This window comes from Lontra canadensis, unplaced genomic scaffold (genome assembly GCF_010015895.1).
Source record: "Lontra canadensis isolate GAN:19392208 unplaced genomic scaffold, GSC_riverotter_1.0 scaffold38, whole genome shotgun sequence".
NCBI classification, from domain to species: domain Eukaryota; kingdom Metazoa; phylum Chordata; class Mammalia; order Carnivora; family Mustelidae; genus Lontra; species Lontra canadensis.
Window position 1 is genome coordinate 17,924,011 of NW_022631032.1, and position 15,825 is coordinate 17,939,835.

The following is a 15,825-nucleotide window of genomic DNA, read 5'->3' on the forward strand; positions in this document are numbered from 1 at the left end:
TCCATACTTCTACTTGAAATCTCTAGAACACTGCAATTCACTTCCATCTGTGTTTCCCTTTCAGCACAGCTATCAACACTGTGGTTAAGTACTTACTTTGCAGTGTCAGCACCACTTGTAATAAGAGTGTTGATTAGCAGCTCATGGCCGTACCTTGCTGCTATGTGCAAAGGGGTGTTTCCATTCTTATCCTCGCAGTCAATTACAGCTCCTGCAATAAATAATGTACTATCAGATGCTGGACTATATTAAGATCAAGTCAAATTTATTACACAGAAAGTAACATAAAACTCTATTCAGGCATAAACTAATGGATATTTTGATTTAACTAGGTTTCACTCATGGAAACTAAGTTTCACAATGGACCAGGCACTGAGGTTACAGATTTTACACTTAAAAACAATTTTGTGAACTAAGCATAAGCTTTTAATATATTTTATTCGTTTTTTTGTTAAGATTTTATTTATTTATTTGGCAGAGAGAGAGAGAGAGAGAGAGAGATATCACAAGGAGGCAGAGAGGCAGAGAGGGGGAAGCAGGCTCCCAGATAAGCAGAGCGCCCGATGCAGGGCTTGATTCCAGGACCCTGAGATCATGACCTGAGCTGAAGGCAGAGGCTTTGACTCACTGAGCCAGCCAGGTGCTCAGCTTTTAATATATTTTAAAATGATGAAAGGGTTCTGGGGTCCTGTAAGTTTGGAAACCACTATATTAAAACAAAATTAAATACATTTCTTTAGAGCAAGATTTCAGAGCTTTAATGCACACATGCCAAGTTTCATCAAAATTGCAGGCAATGCTTCAGGAATTATTTGATCACAAAACTACTACTTTTTCCTTGCAAAACCGTAACAACTATTATCTTGAGGACTATTAACAAACAGTTCCTTGGAATATGGCTTGGGAAACACTAAAGTAATGTACCTAAGAGCTTTTATTTAAAGGTTTAGCTTGCCTAGTACTAATTCAAATGCAAAAGAATACAAGTTCTGAAAGTAAAGTCCTAAAAATAGTTCAGAATACCCAAAAGGGGAAAAATGATAAATGCAACAGAGTTTTGTTAATGTATAATACAAATACAAACTGCAGTGGAAAGGCAAAGTTTTCTATTTAGCAATGCTTTAAAAAAGCCCACACCAACTGCTAGAGAAATTGTATTTCTAATTCAGATGAAACAAAACAAAAATAAATGAAAAATTATGAAAGATACATATATATGGCATTTTATACTCTTTATTATTTGATTTTCATAAGATCTGAAATCAAATATTAAAAATATATAGACAGCTACAATAATTTCTCAATACCATTCATTTTGTGGATGTTTTTACTACATTTAAGAAAAAAAACAAACAGAAATACTTTTTACCACTCTGGATAATGGTTTGTGATCTGGAGAATCTACCATGAAGGGCAGTCATGTGCAGTGGGGTTTTCCCATCCTTGCTCTGAAATAATCAAATATGAAAGATTTAAAATTACTGTTAAATCTGTCACATGTAACCCTTAGTTTTATTTTGAATATCCTCCTGCATCTTTATCTTGCAAAACTACTATTCAAGCATTAAGTTTAGCTCAAACTTATGGAGGTAAAAGAGCTGTTCAGAATTAGGAACTTTTTTTTTTAAAGTACAGATATTATGGAGCACAAATATAGAAGAAAAAACAAAACAACCAACCCTCAATGCCTACAGTTTACCAAAAGCTCTGCACGGTAGGTATACAGTGTAATCCTAGTATCATTCCTGTTACAAAGGTGGGAAAACTGGAGCACAAGGATATTAATGATTCAACCAAGGTCACATAGTCAGTAGTGGTACAACTGGAATGTTTCCCACCTTTCCAAAATTTGACCTTGCTACAGATCTTTCATTTTAAGAAATGCTGAATCCCTCCCTCAACCAAGGAAAAGTGAAAGTCAGAATTAACTTTAACCACTATAATTCACTTTAAAAACTTAATACATTAATTTGTTTATAATTATTTGTAATCAATACTGTTATCTTTTTTCTCAAATTACTTAAAAATATAATCATACTGGCTGGGTATGTGTGTATTTAATGTACAAACTCTGAAATTCTAAAGGACTTTATCAAAACATACAATGTGACCATTACAAAGAAAGAATCTATTTTGCAATTCCTAATCCCTCAGCAATATTCAGCCTATCTTCTGTGTGTATATATATTTAAAAATGAAATGCAACAAGTGTCCTAAGTTTACACTAAAACTGTATAATGCAGACCTCAAGAAATTCTGTCATTATACTAGAGTGTTAGATGAACATAATTACCTATCAATGTGTTTGATTCCATAATTTTATATTAATTTTTTCAAGCAAACTACCCAGTAGGCAATTTATCTCAAAAGAATTCTCAAACCTTTGGAAGCAGTGTGTACACAAGAGGGAAAACAAAGCAAAGCAAACCAAAACAAACCCAAGCAAACAAATAAGGTAGGCTCTGGAGTCAGAAAAACCTGAGCTGAATCCTGGTTCTGCCAGTTACCAGAGCAAGAATTAGGAGAAGCTATCTCCTTGGGCCTTCACTTCTCGACTAGAAATGGATATACTACTTGGACCTCATAGTCCTGCTATACAGAATATACTAATCTTTTGTAAACCAACCATATGATATATGGGTGTTTTCATCTATGTACCAGTTATTCTTTCAACCAGAAAAAAACAAAACAAAACAAAAAGCACAAAAGCATTTTAATAATGGGATTCCAGTTTGGAATGTTTTTTCAAAATGTTCCCTAACATATCTTGATTCTTTAATCTTTTACCTTACAGACAGAAAAAAAGTAAAAATAAAAACTAAACAGTAATATAAATTTAAGTCCATAAAATGATGAAATGTGAAATATAATGATAGCTAACATTTATATACATAGTAAGCACTATATTCCAAGCAGTTTTACAACACTTTGTATATATATATATCAGTCATTTGTGTCTTAAAACCCTATGACTTATATGCTATTGACCATATCTTACAAGCCAAGGTGTTAAGAAATGTAACCAGATCTCACAGCTAGTGAGTGGAGTCCTCCAGGTGGCACTGGATTAACATTTTTACTTTCTACTACATACTTACTGATCATAAAAATATTCCAAATATACTAAAACAAACCAACAAAAAACCCCCAAAAGATTCAGGTTACCAACTGAAAAGTCCATCTTAAGACATGTTATAAGGAGGAGAGCACATTTATTTCTCTTTGAATTGGGGAGACAATGGGTAGATTTTTTTTTTTTAAGTCACCTTAATTTTAGAACAAATTAGAAGTTTAAACAGGAAATAAAGATCCACCAAAATTCTAAGAGTTGGGTTCACAAGTGACCATAAATAGCAACAAAAAATAAGCCACACACATTACTTTTTATGTTTAAATTTTAAATCAAATTATTTGAGGTATTTTACCTGACCAACATTTATTCTTAAGAATAAGGTGAAGTGGGAAAAGATGTGCATTTAAGGGATACAACCAATGCAGTAGGGCTCAAGTCAGTAAGAAAGGTTATAAAAACCAGACCTTGATTATTTTTTAAACTTCACTCATTTTATCTCTATGTAGTACTTTGTGAAACAGTCAATTAATAAACCTATAAACAAATAATTGAGTAATTTCAAGCCTAAATTCTTATTCCAATTTCTAGTCATCCACAACTTGATCAGGGACAGAAACACCAAAATGGAAAATGACGTAAAAGAAAAAAGAAGCACGGAGTAAGAGGTGACTTGATAAGGAGAACATGAGGGTTATAATTTTATTTTATTTTTTTACAATGTAAGGCAAATGTCAAAGCCTTATTAGCTCCTTAATCAAGCAACAATTTGATAGGCACTGGTTTGATAAATATAGGAAATACAGGTGTCAGGAATGAAGATAAATTCTTGAGTGAATATATATTCTTACTGGTTGAAAACACATAGTTATTAATAATTTTTATATAATTTCAGAGCTGGAAGGTACCTTAGAAGTCATTAACATCATGACCTGTGTTCCAAAGGAATGTGGCTATATGATAACTGGACAACTGCATATAAATGGGATGTCATACATCCCCAAGCAAGATTCAGGCAACTTTTTAGGAAATCTATTTCTAAACCAGTATCATTGGCTTGTTCCCTTCAAATCTATTTAGCTACTAGAGTCAGCTATGTAGGCATTCACACATGAATCAAATGATCTACCAGCAAGTTATATTAAATATTCATGTCTAAATGGCACTGTATAAAATACATAAGAAGGCTAATTTTTACCCCTTAAAGATAGCACTATAGAAACTAAAAGGTGTGTCACAGCTAATGATATAGGTAAGCCGTGATACTTAATATTTAATACTCAACAATGATTTAACTATAGTCACCTGATCATAAACAGATCTCAGAGACTAAAAACACTGGTTATGATATTTTGAAAAATGTTAAAATCTAATCTTCATTAAAAAATATTACTAGGCCTTTAAGGAAACAAGTAACAAACGTCTCTCCTTCACAAGAGTTTAGATACTGTTCTACTCCCCGATTATCCAAACAGCAGGAATTCTTCAAATTGAACTAAGGAGTTCAAATTTATTATCAATAAATTTTTAGTAATTATTTAAACTATTAAAAAAACTTTAGTAGGTGATTTGACTGGGAACTGGAAGCTTTAAATGTATATTCTTAGAAAAGGCATTTTAAACATAATCATAACAGGAGTTCTTTATGATACCTCATGCCCATTCCTTCCTTGGGTGTAATGACTATAAATTCTTCCTATAGCTGAGAGAGGAAAATTTAGAGCAATGACTAATTATAGATGCATTTGCTGCTACTGTAGCTATTAGACAGGGTCAGCGGTGTCACTAAAGGTCTCTCTAAAGTTAAGAAATATAAGAAGATGGACTCCTTTCTTTACCAATCTAAAGACTGGCTCATGATACCCACAAAAGCAGCTGAAATCTTAAGTAATTAAAGTTCTGAAAACACATTTTAAGGTTAAATGTTTTTACTAATCCTAAACAGTTCAATTTTATTTGTAGTTTTCTTTTGTATAGAACATAAGATACAGACTGGCAAATACTCTAAGAATGAACTGATGTATAAATATAGAAACAATCAGTGAAAGCATCTTGGAAAAATCAAAACAATGATTACGCATTATAAACTAGTGTTCAAAACTGTGGCTGCATGTGCTTTTTCACAGAATTATACAGAGAAAGTACATTTATTTTGGTTCCAGAATTTTCACGTCATTTCTAAAATTCAAATGCCCATTCCTAAAAGTGAATGCAACCAAAAAACCCCACAACTATTCCTTATATGTAACACACTGATTGTGGTCTTTTAAATTTTTATAAAATTGAAGAGAGCTTCAAAACAGAAAAGTTAAAAGATTACCATGAACAGCTATATACATACCAGCTGGATTCTATCACTAACATTTTACTATACACACATCATCATATATCAATCTCTCCAATCAGCCATCCACCTAATTATTTGATGTTTTTCAAAAATTGAAGATATGACTACATATTATCTCTAAGCACTTTGGTATGCTTATCATTAACAAGGGTTCAACATCACTTTGGTTTGTTACCTCCTAAGCGAAAATTTACGTGCAATGAAGTGTACAAATCTTAAATGTACCACTTTCTGAGTTTTGTCAAATGCTTATTTACATATAAACAGGCCTATCAAAATACAGAATATTATCATCACCCCAGAAAGTTCTCCTAGACCAGACCCATTTTTCATCAATCCCTCCTCACAGAGGCAACTGTTTTTTTTTCAACTACAGAATCTAGAACCCCATTTAAGTGGAATTTCATCTTTTCTAGAACCTTATACAAATGGGATTAATACGTATGTTCTTGTGTAAGACTTTTTTCTGTGTGTAAGACTTTTTTGTGTGTGTAAGACTTTTTAAAGATTCACCTGTGTTCTTGTGTCTATAAATAATTTGTTCCTTTTTATTCCTGAATGGTATTTGTTACTGATACTATTTTATATTTTTTAAAGATTTTATTTATTTGACAGAGAGAGATCACAAGTAGGCAGAGAGGCAGGCAGAGAGAGAAAGGAGAAGCAGGCTCTCCGTGGAACAGAGAGCCTGATGTGGGGCTCCATCCCAGGCCCCTGGCAGAGGCTTTAACCCACTGAGTCACCCAGGCACCCTGATACTATTTTAAACAGCAAAGTCCTAAATACCACAGTATAGATTCTGATTTTATTTCATACCTTCATATTGACGTCAGCCCCATTGCCCACTAGAAGCTCTAAACACAACGCTCCATGTGTTGATGCAGCAGCAAAGTGCAAAGGGGTAAATCCTTTCTCATTCTTTTGATTTACATTAGCACCACAGTCTATAAGTTCATTTACTACAACATCTTGTCCATTATAGCAGGCTACATGAAGAGGTGTATTTCCATAGGCATTTGGTTCATTCATCTATTGGAAGAAAAAAAATCTCAGTGTTAAAGTAGTCTTACTACTTGCTACAAGAATAAGAGCTCTTTTAGCGATGTGGTTGTAAGCAAGTTAATGGAATGAGAAATGGGTAAATACACAGATAAAGCTTAGAATGCTAAAGTTCTTTTAAAATAATGAACATTAACAACAGCATTTTGGTGTCAAATAGATTTTTCACATTCAGGGATTTAAAGACTGTATTTATTTATTTGACAGACAAAGATCACAAGTAGGCAGAGAGGCAGGTGGGGGGGGGGGGAGTGGTGGGGGGAAACAGGCTCCCAGCTGAGCAGGGAGCCTGATGCAGAACTCGATCCCAGGACCCCAAGATCATGACCTGAGCCAAAGGCAGAGGCTTCAACCACTGAGCCACCCAGGTGCCCTGAAAACAACCTATTTTAAAAGGTCTTCGAAGTAAGGTACAGTCATAAGAATTAACTCTAAGAATCATGATAAATGAACACAAATTAAAAATTCTGAGAGATATTGAATAACATGCCTATTTTCAGCCTTTACATTTGCAGTGACAAAAGATTAAAGTTGGTAATGAAGTAAAGGTCAGGATTTAAAAAATTGAGTGGCACCTTTTTCTATTTCATTTTTCCAACAAAGTTGGACTCTAGATATTTTCCAGCCTAAACATGTTAACATTTTACAGAATGAATGTACTCTCCATACTGAGAAATAATTCTTGAGCCAAGTTTCTCTTTTAGTTCTGTTTCTAAAAATAAAACAGGTGAATACTTTAACGTTTACGTGACTTTTACATAAAGAATGTGACCTTTGCCCAAAGAGATGTCTGGCCCTCACCCTTGTCTTCTGGGAGGTAATCTATGGCATATCCAATAGGAGGGTCCTCGTTTAGGGTGGGAGCTGGCTACACTGGATCTCCGAGTAGGACTGGCCATAGTCAATGTTCTGGGGGTAGGATACGCCAATGCCACCTAAACCAACCATGTGATTTAGGATGCGGGATTTGGAGCCCTCAGTTATCACTGGACTTGGAAACTGCAATCAACCATGGGGGCAAGTGATCAATCAATCACACCTATGGCACGCCTGGGTGGTTCAGTTAGTTAAGCATCTTTCCTTGGCTCAGGTTATGATCCCAGGGTCCTGGGACTGAGACCCATAACAGGCTCCCTGCTCAGTGGGGAGTCTGCTTCTCCTTCTCCCACTGCCTCTGCTCATGTGCTCTCTCTCTTGCTCACTCTCTTTCTCAAATAAATAAAATCTTTAAAAAAATTTTTTAAAAATAAAAAAATTAATCACTCCTATGTAAAGGAACCCCAATAAAAACTTCTGAAAACAAAGCTCAGATGAGCTTTCCAGTTTGGCAATACTATGTGCATACTTTCACACGCTGATGTTAGGGGAGTAAGGAGTCCTAACTCCATGGGGAAAGAACAATGAATGCTTTCTGTTTAGAATACTTCTGGACACTGCCCTATGTATGTGTCTCTTCCTTTGGCTGATCTTAATGGTGCAATATACTATGAATATAATAGTTGTCAGTGAGGTATTTTTTTGTTTTTTTGTTTTCTTTTAAGTAGGCTCCATGCCCTGCATGGGGACAATATGGGGCTTGAACTCACAACCCTGAGATCAAGACCTGAGCCAAAATTAAGAGCTGGAGACTTAACTGAATGAACCACCCAGCGCTCCTTCAGTAATTTTTTTTAATCCTTCTAGTGACTTAATGCCCCAATCCTGTAATTCATCAGAAGTAAGAGTTGGCCTCAACTTATCACAACTGTATATAACATTTTCTCTTCTGAAATCCCTGTTAACAGAAATTGAAGAAAGTAAAAAACACTTAACTTTAGTCAAAGTACCTACATTTCATCACTAAAAACTAGGAGACATGGAATAGATTCTCCCTCAGTCTTCAGAACTTTGAAAGATTAAATTTGTTGTTTTAAGTCTCTCACTTTATAGTAATTTGTTATGGAAGCCCTGGGAAACTAATAAATCATGCAATTAGAGGTCACATGTCAGTAAACAGCTCTAAGTCTCATCATTTATTCCAAAGAACTCTCTGTCACTAGAGTTTACAAATGTTATTTTACTGTCAGTAACACAAATTTAAAAAACTGCATCAGAATGGATGTGAAACAGCAGTCAGAAACAAGATGCTCATTTATCTAGATCAAGGGTACTGTAAGGCATTATGTTACTTTGATGAAATAGAGCTAGAGGAACTGCTGAAAAATAAAACTTTTATTTGCACTCTACAAGACCCTACCTAACAGTATGTTTGGATTTTTGCAACATCTCACAATGCTGACATTTTCAGTTCCTACTTGTTTGCTTTAGGCAAAGTGCTTCATATTATCCTTAAAGCTTCAGCTCTACAATTCTGCCTTGCATTCTTTATCAAACCAGACTAGTACATTTTTTGGTTTGTTTTTGCAGTTGATCTAAAGTCTTCCCTTTAGCAGAGCCTAACCCTCTCTCCTAATTTGTTCTTTTTAATCTGTTTTGAAGAACCAGACAAGTCTGTCAGAACGTACCTAAAATAAGAGTAAATATACGAAGAGGGGCAAAAAAGTCAAGTGCTTAAAGGATAGCCTGTGAAAGTGACAGGTATTGTTAGCTATCTCAATGCAGGAATCAAATATAAAGCAGCAACTCTCCTAACCAAAAATATTTATACAGTAAGGAACACTTACAGTTGATGGGCAAGAAGCCTCTGGTTTTCCTGCCTAGCTCTTGCCAATATCCTGTAATGTGAACTGGTACAGTCAATTAAAGGGAGTAACAGACTGAGCAAATAAGACTAACAGTAAACTAGCCACTTAGGAAAAATAACCCAAGTGTGTCTGATCAGCTGGAATGGAGTTATTAATCCTGGATAGTAATGAAGAAGAAAAACCTGTATCATTCATTTACCTTTGAAATATTTTTTACCTCTTAATATACTTTGACTAATTACATGATCAGATATTAGCATACTATATATTATGGAAAGGACTACAAATATCTAATTAAAAGACAAAAATATTATTGTATAAAATTATCTTAAAATTTGAAATAACTTCTGCCAGCAATGAAATCATAAACACATAAAATGCCTCCTTCATTTATACTGCTCAATCTATATACCTACATCAACTCCAAGATCCAGAAGGTACTTGACTACGCTGATCATTCCACTAGAGGCCGCTGCATGAAGAGGTGTGTAAGACTTCTTATCCTTGCATGTCACTTCAGCTCCATGTGCCACAAGTAATTTCACTACTTCAATGTGTCCTGAAAATGTGTTTATGAAAGGGGAAAAAAAAAATAAGTACAGGAAAATATGAAATATAATCCTGGATATCTTTTTTTTTTAAGTAAAAATGCAAATTAACTAAATAATGCATAAGTCACCAATAAATCAAGTTATAACCAGAGAAAGGATGGAGGGAAAAAAAAACAAGAATTCAGGTAAACTTTTTTTTTTTTTAAGATTTTATTTATTTGACGGAGAGAGAGCGAGAGCGAGAGCGAGAGAGAGAGAGAGAGAGCGCGCAAGTGCACAGAGTGGTAGGCAGAGGGAGAGGGAAAAGCAGGCTCCCAGCCAAGCAGAGAGCCCGATGTGGGGCTTGATTCCAGAACTCTGGGATCATGACCTGAGCCAAAGGCAGACACTAAAACCCACTGAGAAACCCAGGTGCCCGAGAACTCAGGTAATTTTAATAAATGTTGACAGAGGTAACTAACTGAAGACATCATATTTGCTTATTTTATCCAGTGACAACCTTTTGTCTAGATCTTACTGTTTTCAAGATTGTTTAATACATTCTCAAGTTCTGAAGTTGGTGTTTTATGCCCAGTGTAACACATTAGTTTACTTTTCTCTGCCTTGGTGGAATCTTCTACTTGAAAACCTGGGAGTGACTGGGTCTTGTTTCTTAAAAACGTTCGGCTTTTAGAACATGTGGTTAAAAACTTCTCTTCCCCTGTTATTTCTACCGGATATCCTTAACCAAATTCAGTTTGCTACTCACCTTTGTATCAATCAGGACAGGGTTATATGTGTTGTGGTTAACAATCAATTACTAGCATTTTATTTCTCATCAGCACTATGGCAAGAGGGGTTTGCTAAGTCACTCAAAGACACAGGCTCATACAGCTGACATCATCTTGAATGTGGCCAGTCACTGTGCCAAAAGGAGGAATAGACTGTAGAATCTCAAATCAGCAATTAAATGCTTAAATTATTGCTCTGGTCCAGAGGTGATGTTGCTTTTAATTCACTAGTCAGAATTAGTCCCAGGCCCCAACATACCATACAAGGAGGCCAGGAAGGGAGACAGGTGTCCAGAAGGTGGGAGAACCACTATGCTCCTTTTATTATCTCCCTGGTCTTTATCAGATTAGATTATACACTGCTTTCTTCCTCTGTAAGTGATAATCCTTCCCACCTCTGTGCCTCTGTTAATGAGATTCCTTTACTGCATGGAATGTTTTGCTTGGATGCCTCTTTGCAAGCACTGTACTGATCCCTGAAGGCCCACATCAGTACTCATTTTCCCTGATCAACTCTGTCATTTTCTCTTTCCTATAAGTCTTATAAGCCAAAAGCACCATATACCTGTAAGTACTATCTAATAAGTATATAATACCTTCTGACAGTTCCTTAACTTGAGTCATTACTTAATTGCCCCAAATTACTTTTATGCACTGCTTTAAGTGCATGAGTTAACATGAGGTGGTAATCAAGGTAAATAGTATTTATTCAGCACCTTCTATGTCAAAATCATCACCGTAAGGTGACTGGAGGTAGAACTTGGCTGAATACTGCTAAAAGTACTGAAAGTGAGAGAAAAGATGAATGTGTAAAAGGGATCTTAACAGAGGTTCATGGTCAGAGGAAACATGGGGTAGGGAGGAGAAAATGACCAATTCTTTGGGGAAAAATATGTCGCTCTGACCTAATTACAGATAATTCAGTAACAGCATAAGGATAAATTATATAGCCTAACAGAAAAGGGGAACTTCAACCAGGGGACAGAAGGCCAGGGCAAATAAGGAAGTCTGTGAGAAATACAGTATAAGACTACATGTAATTTTAATGTCTCTTGCACTAATATTGACAGATTCCCTGAATATAACCTAGAGAGGACAATGACCTGGACTTCTGGTCTGTCTATGAGACCAGTCAATTGCTCCCTACTTTTACTTGTTTAGTTCTCTTTAATCCTGAATGCTTCGGATAGCTGAACAATTTTAGAAGCTATGTGTCAATACTCCTCTTTTTCCATGCTGAAAGAGGTAAGGAAAGAATTATAAATCCCTCAGTGTTTATGCTCAAAAATTAAATAAGAGCCAAGAAACAGGGAACATCTTTTTTATCTACTACTGGCCTGAAAAGCAACACCTAGTGCATCAAGGAAAACAAAGCAATCTGAGGAGGACTCCTGATATATACACACCCAGCTATTCTGAGAGCTCAATTAGAGGCAACCCACAAAAATCTTCTGGGCTTCAATTTCATGAAAATAGCTGTTTAGTTAAGTCTTAATTCTTTGGAGGTAAAAGGCCTGATGCATTCTGCTTTGAGTTTAAACCTCTTAATATAAGGTATACAGTTTTAAATGATGCAGATCAGCTGCTCCTAAACTGTCTAGAAGGATAAGGTACACTAGAATATTCAGAAAAGTCCCCAAGGCTTAAAATATGAAAAATGTACAGGCTGTGAGGAGGGGACTTTAGGATGCTATAGGAGACTTGTTTCTGGATGTTTACCTCCAAGTAACAGAAGAAAGTTGCCCATGATATAACCAGAGGCACGAATCTTTGGTGTGAGAGAAACATCAGAAGCCCAAAATGTTGAGCTTTTGGCTTTCAAAAGAGGGACATCTGATAAGGATGTTAACTTTCAGGAACTTTCATTTTTGATATTCCTTTACACTCATGCTAAAGGACAGACTTGGAATTCAATATGGATTCTGCTCTTTTTGTTTTTCTACTATAGGCAAAAAATTTTCCTGGACCTTGGGTTATCTACATAATTGGTTTGAGTGCATCTATTTTCTTCCATTATAAAATTTTACAATTTTATATAGTTTTAAAAATTAACAGTCTTCCATCAAATTTTCCTTTAATCTTTTATTTTTAATGTGAGAGACAGGAAAAGACAAAACCAAGAGCAGGAAGTACTAAGGGTAAGTTATGCCTGTAAGAAGGGTGGCTAGCTAAATGTGTTTGTAATCAGGCAGTATGAGTGGTAAATCAAGGAATAACTCCAGTATTACACAGGTCAGTCCATATGTAGTTTTTCTTAAGCCACAGGAGCCAGAAGAGCAGAAGCAGAATTACAACCTTTGTCAGGGAAGAGAAAAAACTCTGAGATTCCACGGCTGCAAAAAGGAGAAGTTGTTTTTTCAGTTTTATTTTGGAAAACTTGAAAAATTAATGTCTATATCCATGTCTTCCAGAGGTATAACACTGGCCTTACAGGACTTGCAAGGTTCATGGCAGGTTATACTTCCTCCATGCTTAGAGATGTACTTCTATATGCATGGTCTTAGCACCCACGAGTCAGCATTTCTACTCTGCTCTTTTTCTGCACTTAAAAATATCTTGAGGTAAGCTCAAGATCTGCCTGCTCTCTGGCTGTCCAAGTTACCTCCAGAATCAATTAATGTTTTTGGTAGTGCCCTGGTCACAATGTTGCATGGTTTGGGGTGGTCTACCACAAGACTGTTTTCCCATGAGCTCTGCTAGTTTAGAGTGCAATTTTGCAAATCCTAAGATTTTTCAAGAACATATATATCATGTTACTACAGAAAAACCTATATACTCTAAGCCTTAGTTCCTTTCTATGAAATTACTGTTGTAGAAATCAAACATGATGATGCCTATTCAACACAGTGGTGGCCCAAAATAATAGGATTCCTGAAGCATCTTCCTAACTTCTACCTTAATATTCCCATAAAAACAAGGATGGATATAAGAATGGGCTTTCAGTAAACACCAACTTACAAAAATTATGTTTCCCAGACCTGTGTCTAGGGTGTCTCTCCCTTTAAAGGTAAAAAGAATTATTACTATTTTTAAAGATTTTATTTATTTATTTGACAGACAGAGATCACAAGTAGGCAGAGAGGCAGGCAGAGATGGGGAAGCTGGCTCCCTGCTGAGCAGAGAGTCCGATGTGGGGCTTGATCCCAAGACCCTGAGATCATGACCTGAGCTGAAGGCAGAGGCTTAATCCACTGAGCCACCCAGGCGCCCCAAAAGAATTATTTTTAATCAGCTTTTAGGAGAAGAGGACCCAATACATTATTGTTCTGGCAAACCTCTCCCACTACCAGGCTGGTTCCACTTGGGCAGCAAATTTAGATATGGTGTAACTTCCCACTATCCTAAAAAACAGATGTCATACCAAATGCAGGAACTAAAACATACAAATTTTCCTGAGTACATAATGTCAGAAAATGAAATTCAAAATGTACATACCCATATATGCTGCCCAATGAATAGCTCGTCTATCTTTCTTGTCAAAAGCATTAATATTGGCACCTCTAGACAAGAGTAGTTTGACCATCTGTAATAAAAATAAATTTTCATCAAAATTCAGAAGTAGAATTATTCATGAATGTCCCTTATGAGGACTACTCATCTCAATCTCTCTGGCACTGAATTTCTGCATTTGTAGAAAGGAAGGAGCTAGACTAAATCTTAAAGACTCTTTAACATAATTTAATAAATAGTAAGACAAAATATGAAAAAAAGGATTCGCAATGGGTGTTATTGAGCAGGTATCAGTATCTTTCAACAGCTACTTTGTGTCCTGATATTTTATGAACAATGAAGTACAAATCTGGAAGGTCTAAAGGCGGAATAGTTAACAACAGGTTTATTTCTTTTAATAGCCCAAGGTGTTTTTAAAATATAAAGTGCATTCTTATCCCAGAAATGTCTTGAATTCAAACACAAATGCACTATCTATAATATGATTAGATCTGAAGGTCACTCCACGCAGTCTGCTTACCTCATAATGTTTCAAGAACAGTATTTCTATTCCATCTAACCATATTTACAATGGTTACCCCATGGAAAAGGGCACTCCATGTTTCAAAAAAGGGACACAACTATGACCTTAATTGCAGTGAAGGCAAGGATTCTTTATGTTGCAAAAAACAGAGAAACAGAGAAAACAGCACTACAGCCACTAGCTCTCAACCATGGAATCTTGGCAATGTTACTTTACCTCTTTGAGCCTCTGTGTCTGCAACAAAAATGAAGGACTGGACAAGTTGTCCTTAAAGGTTCTTGTAATTCTTGTGTTTTCTTCTTTCCTAAGCCTTCTATGTACACATAAACCCCACTCTTTACCACTACAACATCTAACATTAGGCAATGCTCGTTGTATAACTAAATACAAATTTTCTTAGATTTTTCTCTTTTGAGGGTCTGTTATCAAAAAATTTCTGACGAAATGTTGATAATAAACTACAAGTACATCTTTTCCAAACTCTTTTTTCCTTTGCTACTATCCTTCTGGGAACCCTATGAAACTGCTCTTCCTGTATTATTTTTTCCACAACAGGACATACTTTTCACATTGTGTATTCTTGACAGTGTTCTCCTTCGTCTTTTCAGGTTGACCAGGAAATTCAAAAGCATGGTTTCTGAGAAGTAAACTTCTCAATTTGAGAAATTTATATCATGAATTTTATTATGAAAAGAAGTCTGAGGATTTGCTAAAGGCAAAATTAGATAAAAACAAACAAGAAAGTTTTTTTTTTTTTTTTTTTGCTATTCCCATGGACTGAATCACTAAAAAGGGCAAGTTCATTAATTATTGGGGTGGGGAGTGGCAGGATGAAAGGAGAGAGAATCACTGTCTAATCGAACACCACCTACCTCACCATGTCCACTAAAAGCTGCATGATGTAATGCAGTCCTCCCCGCTCTATCAGACACGTTTACATTACTCAGAAGAGGTACCAAAGCTTCAGCACACTTTACAGCTTTATTAGCAGCAGCTATGTGTAAAGGGGTTTGCCAATTTTTGTCTCGAGCATTAACATCTGCAGAATGCTTCAAAAGTACCTGCACTGCTTCCTGAAACATATGAAGATAAAAGTTACAAAAAACAAATGAGTTAATAGTTTTATTTTATTTTTAAGATTTTATTTATTTGTGAGAGAGAGAAAGAGAAAGAATGCAAGCAAGGAGAGTGGCAGGCAGAGGGAGAAGCAGGGTCCCCGCTGAGCCAAGAAGCTCAATGGGGGACTCAATTCCACAACCCTGGGATCATGACCTGAGCTGAAGGCAGACACTTAACTGACTTGAGACACCCAGGTGCCCCGAGTTAACAATTTTAGAAACTGTATATATATTAAGGAACTAATATTTCCAG

At 35.8% G+C, this 15,825-nt stretch overlaps 1 protein-coding gene across 11 annotated transcripts in view; it reads right to left on the bottom strand.

Moving 5' to 3' along the window:
* The window catches only part of ANKRD28 (ankyrin repeat domain 28), a 202,071-nt gene that overhangs the window by 41,861 nt on the left and 144,385 nt on the right, over nucleotides 1-15,825 (bottom strand). For all 11 annotated transcript variants that reach the window (XM_032869753.1, XM_032869748.1, XM_032869752.1 and 8 more), the window contains 6 exons: nucleotides 15,327-15,527; nucleotides 13,917-14,004; nucleotides 9,577-9,719; nucleotides 6,234-6,446; nucleotides 1,370-1,448; nucleotides 97-211 (listed from right to left, as the gene is read on the bottom strand). In XM_032869753.1, coding sequence (XP_032725644.1) covers nucleotides 97-211; nucleotides 1,370-1,448; nucleotides 6,234-6,446; nucleotides 9,577-9,719; nucleotides 13,917-14,004; nucleotides 15,327-15,527 — 839 coding nt within the window. The remainder of the gene's footprint in view (nucleotides 1-96; nucleotides 212-1,369; nucleotides 1,449-6,233; nucleotides 6,447-9,576; nucleotides 9,720-13,916; nucleotides 14,005-15,326; nucleotides 15,528-15,825) is intronic.